Source organism: Ranitomeya imitator, chromosome 1 (genome assembly GCF_032444005.1).
Source record: "Ranitomeya imitator isolate aRanImi1 chromosome 1, aRanImi1.pri, whole genome shotgun sequence".
Taxonomy (NCBI): domain Eukaryota; kingdom Metazoa; phylum Chordata; class Amphibia; order Anura; family Dendrobatidae; genus Ranitomeya; species Ranitomeya imitator.
Genome location: NC_091282.1, coordinates 45,383,630 through 45,396,104, shown reverse-complemented (window position 1 = coordinate 45,396,104; position 12,475 = coordinate 45,383,630). Strand labels below are relative to the sequence as shown.

Below are 12,475 nucleotides of genomic sequence, written 5' to 3'. Positions count from 1 at the left end.
GCGTCACACACGCCGATTCGGCGATGTCTGCGGGAGTCCAGCGACGAAATAAAGTGCTGGCCTTTCTGCTCCGACCAACGATGTCACAGCAGGATCCTGATCGCTGCTGCGTGTCAAACACAACGATATCGCTATCCAGGATGCTGCAACGTCACGGATCGCTAGCGATATCGTTCAGTGTGACGGTACTTATACTCTAGCTCTGTTGATTGTGTGGTACTGGAGCAGGACCCCGTGACAATATAGTAAACAGCAGCACAGTAATATACTACGTGGACATGCATATTCTAGAATACCCGATGCGTTAGAATCGGGCCACCATCTAAAATAAATATATACATACACACAGAAGCCAGTATACACACAGTATACAGCAGCACAGTACTATACACACACAGTACATAGCAGTATATATACATAGAATGCAGCAGCATAGTAGTATATGCTCAGCAGTCAGTATATATACGGTAGTATACACAGTATACAGCAGCACAGTAGTATATGTACTCAGCAGTCAGTATACAGCAGCACAGCACTATATACACAGTATACAGCAGCACAGCACTATACAGCAGTGTATACACCGCACTATACAGCAGTATATACACAGTATACGGCAGTACAGCACTATACAGCAGTATATACACCGCACTATACAGCAGTATATACACAGTATACGGCAGTACAGCACTATACAGCAGTATATACACACAGTATACAGTAGTATATACACAGTATACAGCAGCACAGTACTATACAGCAGTATACACAGTACAGCAGCACAGTATATACAGTATGCACAGTACACAGCAGTATATACACAGTACACAGCAGTATATACACACAGTATACAGCACTATAAAGTAGTATATACACAGTACATAGCAGCATATACACACAGTATACAGCAGCACAGCACTATATGCACAGTACATAGCAGCATATACACAGTATACAGCAGTATATACACACAGTATACGGCAGTACAGCACTATACAGCAGTATATACACAGTACATAGCAGCATATCCACAGTATACAGCAATATATACACACAGTATACAGCAGTATATACACAGTACATAGCAGCATATACACAGTATACAGCAATATATACACACAGTATACAGCAGTATATACACAGTACATAGCAGCATATACACAGTATACAGCAATATATACACACAGTATACAGCAGTATATACACAGTACATAGCAGCATATACACAGTATACAGCAGTATATACACACAGTATACAGCACTATAAAGTAGTATATACACAGTACATAGCAGCATATACACAGTATACAGCAGCACAGCACTATATACACAGTACATAGCAGCATATACACAGTATACAGCAGTATATACACACAGTATACAGCAGCACAGCACTATACAGCAGTATACACACAGTACATAGCAGCATATACACAGTATACAGCAATATATACACACAGTATACAGCAGCACAGCAGTATATACACAGTACATAGCAGCATATACACAGTATACAGCAGTATATACACACAGTATACAGCAGCACAGCACTATACAGCAGTATACACACAGTACATAGCAGCATATACACAGTATACAGCAATATATACACACAGTATACAGCAGCACAGCACTATATACACAGTACATAGCAGCATATACACAGTATACAGCAGTATATACACACAGTATACAGCAGCACAGCACTATACAGCAGTATACACACAGTACATAGCAGCATATACACAGTATACAGCAATATATACACAGTATACAGCAGCACAGCAGTATATACACAGTATACAGCAGTATATACTCACAGTATACAGCAGCATATACACAGTATACAGCAATACAGCAGTATATACACAGTATACAGCAATATATACACACAGTATACAGCAGCACAGCAGTATATACACACAGTATACGGAAGCACAGCAGTATATACACAGTATACAGCAATATATACACACAGTATACAGCAGCACAGCAGTATATACACAGTACACAGCAATATATACACACAGTATACAGCAGTATATGGCAGCACAGCACTATACAGCAGTATATACACACAGTATACAGCAGCACAGCACTATACAGCAGTATATACACAGTACATAGCAGCATATACACAGTATACAGCAGTATATACACACAGTATACGGCAGTACAGCACTATACACACAGTACATAGCAGCATATACACAGTACACAGCACTATACAGCAGCACAGCAGTATATACACAGTATACAGCAGTATATACACACAGTATACGGCAGCACAGCACTACACGGCAGTATATACACAGCACTATACAGCTGTATATACACAGTACATAGCAGCATATACACACAGTACACAGCACTATACAGCAGGACAGCAGTATATACACACAGTATACGGCAGCACAGCACTACACGGCAGTATATACACAGTACATAGCAGCATATACACACAGTACACAGCACTATACAGCAGCACAGCAGTATATACACAGTATACAGCAGTATATACACACAGTATACGGCAGCACAGCACTACACGGCAGTATATACACAGTACACAGCACTACACGGCAGTATATACACAGTACACAGCACTACACGGCAGTATATACACAGTACACAGCACTACACGGCAGTATATACACAGTACACAGCACTACACGGCAGTATATACACAGTACACAGCACTACACGGCAGTATATACACAGTACACAGCACTACACGGCAGTATATACACAGTACACAGCACTACACGGCAGTATATACACAGTACACAGCACTACACGGCAGTATATACACAGTACACAGCACTACACGGCAGTATATACACAGTACACAGCACTACACGGCAGTATATACACAGTACACAGCACTACACGGCAGTATATACACAGTACACAGCACTACACGGCAGTATATACACAGTACACAGCACTACACGGCAGTATATACACAGTACACAGCACTACACGGCAGTATATACACAGTACACAGCACTATACAGCAGTATATACACAGTACACAGCACTACACAGCAGTATATACACAGTACACAGCACTACACGGCTGTATATACACAGCACTACACGGCAGTATATACACAGTACACAGCACTACACGGCAGTATATACACAGTACACAGCACTACACAGCAGTATATACACAGTACACAGCACTATACAGCAGTATATACACAGTACACAGCACTACACGGCAGTATATACACAGTACACAGCAGTACACGGCAGTATATACACAGTACACAGCACTACACAGCAGTATATACACAGTACACAGCACTACACGGCAGTATATACACAGTACACAGCACTATACAGCAGTATATACACAGTACACAGCACTACACGGCAGTATATACACAGTACACAGCACTATACAGCAGTATATACACAGTACACAGCACTACACGGCAGTATATACACAGTACACAGCACTATACAGCAGTATATACACAGTACACAGCACTACACGGCAGTATATACACAGTACACAGCAGTACACGGCAGTATATACACAGTACACAGCACTACACAGCAGTATATACACAGTACACAGCACTATACAGCAGTATATACACAGTACACAGCACTACACGGCTGTATATACACAGCACTACACGGCAGTATATACACAGTACACAGCACTACACGGCAGTATATACACAGTACACAGCACTACACAGCAGTATATACACAGTACACAGCACTACACAGCAGTATATACACAGTACACAGCACTACACGGCAGTATATACACAGTACACAGCAGTACACGGCAGTATATACACAGTACACAGCACTACACGGCAGTATATACACAGTACACAGCACTACACGGCTGTATATACACAGTACACAGCACTACACGGCAGTATATACACAGTACACAGCACTACACGGCAGTATATACACAGTACACAGCACTATACAGCAGTATATACACAGTACACAGCACTACACGGCAGTATATACACAGTACACAGCACTATACAGCAGTATATACACAGTACACAGCACTATACAGCAGTATATACACAGTACACAGCACTATACAGCTGTATATACACAGTACACAGCACTACACGGCAGTATATACACAGTACACAGCACTATACAGCAGTATATACACAGTACACAGCACTACACGGCAGTATATACACAGTACACAGCACTACACGGCAGTATATACACAGTACACAGCACTATACAGCAGTATATACACAGTACACAGCACTATACAGTAGTATATACACAGTACACAGCACTATACAGCAGTATATACACAGTACACAGCACTATACAGTAGTATATACACAGTACACAGCACTATACAGTAGTATATACACAGTACACAGCACTATACAGTAGTATATACACAGTTGCTCTCGGCCCCTGATCAGTGTAATCGCTCCCGGGTGAGCAGGAAGCAGAGCCCGCACTCACTGTGTGCCAGCAGCCGGCGCGCAGCTCTCAGGGCAGCCATGTCTGCCAGAATCCCGTGCATTCCCTCAGTGTGTGAGCCGCTGCCCCCGCTGCGGTTGTATAAGAGGCGCCTCCGGTGGGCAGTGCCCGCACACACATGCGCCCATAGCGGGCCATCCGGGAGCCTCCCACACAGCACTCGCGGACTGCCTGCTCCCAGCGTGACTGATCTGTCACTACCCGGAACTGCCCATAGCAACCAATCACAGTAAGCCTTTTAGCTGTCACCTCCGCTGGGAACATTAATGCCGGAATTTGATTGGTTGCCATGGAAGCATGTGCCCGTAGTAACCAATCAGGCCACTGCTTTCATTTTTAGATAGGTAAACAAATTAAAACTTGATCTTTGTGGCCAGGTGAGGAAATGAGTGTTCCAAATCCAGCCAATAAGAGCTCATCTTACATTTCGAGAGCTGATCTTGAAAAATGAAAGCTGGAATCTGATTGGTTCATTTGCTTCACCGCGTTATTCCTATGTCAGCCTTTCATGGCGTGGGGCACCATGCAGTATATATGCCCTCATACCGTGTCCGTTCACATTACCCCCTTCCTGCTGCAGCTATTTTGCGTTTTTTACACTTTTTTTTTCCTCCCCTTTTAACAAGAGTCACAACTTTTTTTTTATTTTTACCCGTCTGAGACCATGAGCAATTTTGGCATTCTGATTTTTCTTCTCTTTAATGTAAGGGTTAAATAATGTTCTATTTTTACTAGATCAGACGGTTTCGGAAGTGGAAATACCAAATATATATATTTTTTTTTTACGCATTTATTTTTGTATTGGGAAAAGTTTTGTTCTTTTTATACTTTTTAAAACTTTTTTTTCCGTTTTCTTTAGACCCCCCCCCCCCCACACAGGGAACTTAAGTATTGAATTAATTGATTGCTTATACTTTATACCTTTATACGGTAACACTTCAGTAATGCATTATATAGTGTGATTTTAAAGGGGTTGTCCACTTTTTCAGGGTGGAACGCAATTTTTTTTTGCTTAAAGGGAACCTGTCAGCAGGATTGTGCACAGTAACCTACACACAGTGTCTGGTTGGCGCCGTTATACTGATTACACTGATACCTGGTGATGAAATCCGTCTTGTGGTTCTTGTGTAATCTTTATTTTCCCAGAGCACGGGCATATCATTAACTCGTGCACAGTAACCTACCGACAGTGTCAGGTTGGCGCCGTTATACTGATTACACTGATACCTGGTGATGAAATCCGTCTTGTTGTTCTTGTGTAATCTTTATTTTCCCAGAGCACGGGCATATCATTAACTCGTGCACAGTAACCTACCGACAGTGTCAGGTTGGCGCCGTTATACTGATTACACTGATACCTGGTGATGAAATCTGTCTTGTTGTTCTTGTGTAATCTTTATTTTCCCAGAGCACGGGCATATCATTAACTCGTGCACAGTAACCTACCGACAGTGTCAGGTTGGCGCCGTTATACTGATTACACTGATACCTGGTGATGAAATCCGTCTTGTTGTTCTTGTGTAATCTTTATTTTCCCAGAGCACGGGCATATCATTAACTCGTGCACAGTAACCTACCGACAGTGTCAGGTTGGCGCCGTTATACTGATTACACTGATACCTGGTGATGAAATCTGTCTTGTTGTTCTTGTGTAATCTTTATTTTCCAAGAGCACGGGCATATCATTAACTCGTGCACAGTAACCTACCGACAGTGTCAGGTTGGCGCCGTTATACTGATTACACTGATACCTGGTGATGAAATCCGTCTTGTTGTTCTTGTGTAATCTTTATTTTCCCAGAGCACGGGCATATCATTAACTCGTGCACAGTAACCTACCGACAGTGTCAGGTTGGCGCCCTTATACTGATTACACTGATACCTGGTGATGAAATCCGTCTTGTGGTTCTTGTGTAATCTTTATTTTCCCAGAGCACGGGCATATCATTAACTCGTGCACAGTAACCTACCGACAGTGTCAGGTTGGCGCCGTTATACTGATTACACTGATACCTGGTGATGAAATCTGTCTTGTTGTTCTTGTGTAATCTTTATTTTCCCAGAGCACGGGCATATCATTAACTCGTGCACAGTAACCTACCGACAGTGTCAGGTTGGCGCCGTTATACTGATTACACTGATACCTGGTGATGAAATCCGTCTTGTGGTTCTTGTGTAATCTTTATTTTCCCAGAGCACGAGCATATCATTAACTCAAAACTGAAAATAAAGATTACACAAGAACCACAAGACGGATTTCATCACCAGGTATCACGCAGTTAGAGTTGCCGCCGAGCGGTGACTAAACCCGCATCGGCTCCGCCCCCTTGACTGAAGCCAGAACGCTGCCAGTGAGGAATACATTTCATTTCCTCCCGGCAGCGAGGGTCTAAGTGCGGGCGCTGGGCAGATTCAGAATGCTATAACCTGCAGGGTAATAGCGTTTTTCATATAACAAATTTCTCTTTAAATGCATGTAATCGGGGCTAAAAAATCATTTTTTCAATTGGGTTTCATTAAAAAAATGTGACTTTTGTCGGCTCGTCGTTTCCCTGCGCAATCATCTCCGATGCGGTCTGTGGTCATTAATCAGCTGAGAAGGAGACAGATCGAGGAGCTGCAAGATCTAGAGCGAGCTCACTGACGGATCCTCAGTTCACTTATTCTGCAGCCGGCAATAGCCACGAGGCTGTAGAAGGCAAATCGTGCAACATTTTTAATAAAACCTGATTGTAAAAATGATTTTAAGTCCCAAATACACACATTTAATAAAAATAAAAATCTTCCTCATGGTAAGGAGCCCATTTAAATCTCTTTTGAAGCTCAGTCACATGGCGGTAATGGTGCCAGCGGTAAGCCCCCGGCTACCATGTCTTTGGAAAGACACCATGGTCCTGTGGAAAGGGGTTTGGGTCTGGACGGACCAACTGCTGGATTTAGAGATTGACAGCAGCATTTAAGAGGTTAACCAGCAGCGATCAGAGCTAGCTCTGATAGAGACAAGTGCCATCGGTATAACAGCACATGTACAGACGATGTAGGAACGGGGTTAGTTAATATCAGGGTAAAACAAGGATTTTGACATGGATTATCACAGTAAGTACACCGGCCTCATCAGGCCTGACAGCTCTATATAATAATGCATACGATTTCTACTGTAAAATCTGGTGTCAGATCCGCTTTATCACAGACTGGACTCCATACATTTAGCAAATATCGCACATTGATACATTGTTGCAAACGGTATAAGGACAATAGAAGAGGACGATTATTGCCAAAACTGGATACAATTGTAGCAAACCTTCAGCTGTTATGTAAAAAATATAACACTGGGTGAGGATTTAGCAAGAAATAGAAGACAAAAAAGGTCCAAACTCAGCAAAACGCGAGTGCGGTCCCACCAACGTATGTACGGACCCGGGATAAGTGTGTGCGGCCTGGGGTTACTGATAACGGAGGGTCCCACACTTCTAAGGCTCTGCCTGGTGACAGATAAAACTCCAGTTACAGGGTTTATTGCCCAAATCAGCAAAGTGCATGCTGAAAACGTAAAAAAAGCCAGCACCGCCCGGGTGTGACGTCCCCCCCCCCCCCCGCGTGTGGTTACACCCAGTGCAATTACATCCCGCATTAAGAAGGGCAATGGTTTTATGTTATATGGAAACCGAAAAAAAAAAAGTTCACCATGTTTGCATGCAGCATGAGGAACAGCGCCACCCTCGCTTTTGGACTTTGTCTGGTATTGCAGCTCGGTCTCATTCATACACTATGGCCATGTTCACATATAGCGTAAAAGCTGCGTTTTTTCTGCTCCGTTTTTTTTTGTGTGTGTTTGCAGAAACTCTGATACTTTTAACTGTGATTTCATGACGGCTCGTGCCCACCGTGCTTTTAAAGACGCTGTTGAAATCTGCATTATTGGTGCGTTTTTTTTCTCTATAGGGAACAAAAATAAATAAATCTGCCACCGAAATGTAACAAATAAAAGGGAAAACCCGTAAAAAAAAAGACACAGTAATCAGAGATTATTAATATTGCTCACTTTTATGTTTAACCTGCAGAAAAAATATGGGATAAAAAGCAGAAGAAAAAAAACTCCGCAGAATTAACGCTATGTGTGAACATGGCCTACGAGTGATTAAATGTTGCACTGATTCTATAAAAAAAAAAACTTAAAAAAAAACCCTTACTACAATACGGATCTGTTCTTCAGGGATCTATAAGTCTCTGTTCACATCAAGTGCAGGTTCTTTAACGTAAAAGTAAACTTTTTAATTTTTTTTATATTTCTTAAAGGGAAGGTGCCGCAATTTTGTTTTTGTATTAAAAATGATTGTTTATATAAACAATTATTTTTAATACAAAATCATTTTTTTTCACTTTAATATATTTTTTATTATTAATTATTGTTGCAGCCACTGGGCGCCGCCATTTTGCTTTCCAGCAGTGTAAGAGTCCCAGCAGGACACTTACACTCTGCTGCCCTGGACATAGGAGGCTGCGGTCGGCGTCCGACCCATTAGCTACAATTAGGGTTGAGTGAAACGGGTCGAACATTTTCAAAAGTCGCCGACTTTTGGCAAAGTCGGGTTTCATGAAACCCGATCCGACCCCTGTGCGGGGTCGGCCATGCGGTACGCGACTTTCGCGCCAAAGTCGCGTTTCAATGACGCGAAAAGCGCCATTTCTCAGCCAATGAAGGTAAACGCAGAGTGTGGGCAGCGTGATGACATAGGTCCTGGTCCCCACCATCTTAGAGAAGGGCATTGCAGTGATTGGCTTGCTGTCTGCGGCGTCACAGGGGCTATAAAGAGGCGTTCCCGCCGACCGCCATCTTACTGCTGCTGATCTGAGCTTAGGGAGAGGTTGCTGCCGCTTCGTCAGAAGCAGGGATAGCGTTAGGCAGGGTCCATTAACCACCAAACCGCTTGTGCTGTAGCGATTTCCACTGCCCAACACCACCTTCGGTGTGCAGGGACAGTGGAAGCTACATTTTTTTTTTTTCCCTCAGCGCTGTAGCTCATTGGGCTGCCCTAGAAGGCTCCCTGATAGCTGCATTGCTGTGTGTACGCCGCTGTGCAAACCAACTGCTTTTTTCAAAGCACAAATCCTCTTGTTCCTTCCTTTCTGCACAGCTATCTTTTTGGTTTGTACACACTTTTTATTTAATTTGTGCATCAGTCCACTCCTTATTGCTGCCTGCCATACCTGGCTGAGATCAGGGCCGCCATCAGGGCATGACAGCCGTGACTGGCGTATGGGGCCCGGTGAGCAGAGGGGGCCCGCATCGGGCCCTGTCTCATCTGGTCACCGGGCCCCCCCTGCAGGCGCTGCGGCAGCGGCACACTATTGACGTGCGGGCCCGCGCCCGCACGTCAATAGTTAACAGCCGCCAGCCAGTCTGAGGCTGGCGGCTGAATAGGGCCGCAGTGCGCACTCGCCGCCGCCGGCGTCTGACGTCATTGTCAGCCGCCGGGCCCGGCGGCGAGTGCGTCTGTGTGGAGCCTGGAGAGGGAGCTTCACCCGGCGCTGGAGCTTGGCCAGGTAAGAAGTTGTGTTTTTTTTTTTTCTTTGAGAGCTGCTGCGATCCAGGGGGGCCCGGGGGGCAGGATGATGGACACACAGGGGCAGAAATGCTGGACACACAGGGGCAGAATGGTGGACACACAGGGGCAGAAATGCTGGACACAGTGGGGCAGAATGGTGGACACAGTGGGGCAGAATGGTAGACACACAGGGGCAGAAATGCTGGACACAGTGGGGCAGAATAGTGGACACACAGGGGCAGAATGGTGGACACACAGGGGCAGAATGGTGGACACACAGGGGCAGAATGGTGGACACACAGGGGCAGAATGGTGGACACAGTGGGGCAGAATGCTGGAAACAGGGGCAGAAATGCTGGACACAGTGGGGCAGAAATGCTGGACACAGTGGGGCAGAATGGTGGACACACAGGGGCAGAATGGTGGACACACAGGGGCAGAATGGTGGACACAGTGGGGCAGAATGCTGGACACACAGGGGCAGAAATGCCGGACACAGTGGGGCAGAATGGTGGACACAGTGGGGCAGAAATGCTGGACACAGTGGGGCAGAAATGCTGGACACAGTGGGGCAGAAATGCTGGACACAGTGGGACAGAATGGTGGACACACAGGGGCAGAATGGTGGACACAGTGGGGCAGAATGCTGGACACAGTGACACAGGGGCAGAAATGCCGGACACAGTGGGGCAGAATGGTGGACACAGTGGGGCAGAATGCTGGACACAGTGGGGCAGAAATGTGGACACACAGGGGCAGAAATGCTGGACACAGTGGGGCAGAAATGCTGGACACAGTGGGGCAGAAATGCTGGACACAGTGGGGCAGAAATGCTGGACACAGTGGGGCAGGATGCTGGACACAATGGGGGCAGGATGCTGGACACAGTGGGGCAGAAATGCTGGACACAGTGGGGCAGAAATGCTGGACACAGGGGCAGAAATGCTGGACACAGTGGGACAGAATGGTGGACACACACAGGGGCAGAAATGCTGGACACACAGTGGGGCAGAAATGCTGGACACAGTGGGGCAGAATGCTGGACACACAGGGGCAGAAATGCTGGACACAGTGGGGCAGAAATGCTGGACACAGTGGGGCAAAAATGCTGGACACAGTGGGACAGAATGGTGGACACACACAGGGGCAGAAATGCTGGACACACAGTGGGGCAGAATGCTGGACACAGTGGGGCAGAATGCTGGACACACAGGGGCAGAAATGCTGGACACAGGGGCAGAAATGCTGGACACAGGGGCAGAAATGCTGGACACAGTGGGGCAGAATGCTGGACACAGTGGGGCAGAATGCTGGAGACAGGGGCAGAAATGCTGGACACACAGTAGGGCAGAATGCTGGACACAGTGGGGCAGAATGCTGGACACACAGGGGCAGAAATGCTGGACACAGTGGGGCAGAAATGCTGGACACAGTGGGTCAAAAATGCTGGACACAGGGGCAGAAATGCTGGACACAGTGGGACAGAATGGTGGACACACACAGGGGCAGAAATGCTGGACACACAGTGGGGCAGAATGCTGGACACAGTGGGGCAGAATGCTGGACACACAGGGGCAGAAATGCTGGACACAGGGGCAGAAATGCTGGACACAGGGGCAGAAATGCTGGACACAGTGGGGCAGAATGCTGGACACACAGTGGGGCAGAATGCTGGACACACAGTGGGGCAGAATGCTGGACACACAGTGGGGCAGAATGCTGGACACACAGTGGGGCAGAATGCTGGACACACAGTGGGGCAGAATGCTGGAGACAGGGGCAGAAATGCTGGACATTGGGGCAGAATGCTGGACACAGTGGGGCAGAAATGCTGGACACAGTGACAGGGGCAGAATGCTGGACACAGTGACAGGTGCAGAATGCTGGACATTGGGGCAGAATGCTGGACACAGTGGGGCAGAAATGCTGGACACAGTGACAGGGGCAGAATGCTGGACACAGTGACAGGTGCAGAATGCTGGACACAGGGGCAGACTGTGAGACCCAGGGGCAGAATGCGAGACACGGGGCAGAATGGAGATACGGGGCATGATTGGAGACACGGGGCAGGATGAAAGACATGGGGGCATGACTGGAGACAGATGGGGCAGGATTGGAGACAGATGGGGCAGAATGGAGACACAGGGGGCATGATTGGAGACAAGTGTCAGGATTGCAGACATGGGGGCATGGCTGGAGACATAGGGGGCAGAATGGAGACATGGGGCATGATTGGAGACACTGGGGGCAGAATTGGAGACAGATCGTGCAGGATCATGGGGCAGGATGGATATGATGGAGACAGATGGGGCAGGATGGAGAGATCACATGGGGCGATCATATGGGGCAGGATAAGGAGATCATATGGGGCAGAATGGATACTCATGAGGGCAGGATGGGAGAATATCTGGCTGACGCCAGGAATGAGACACACG

At 46.3% G+C, this 12,475-nt stretch overlaps 1 protein-coding gene across 1 annotated transcript in view; it reads right to left on the bottom strand.

The window, feature by feature from the left end:
- Positions 1 to 4,676, bottom strand: part of FECH (ferrochelatase) — a 53,908-nt gene extending 49,232 nt beyond the window's left edge. Inside the window, exon 1 of the mRNA XM_069746030.1 lies at positions 4,477 to 4,676. Within this exon, the coding sequence (XP_069602131.1) occupies positions 4,477 to 4,537 (61 nt within the window). The 5' untranslated portion in view covers positions 4,538 to 4,676. The remainder of the gene's footprint in view (positions 1 to 4,476) is intronic.
- Between the last annotated feature and the right edge of the window lie 7,799 nt (positions 4,677 to 12,475).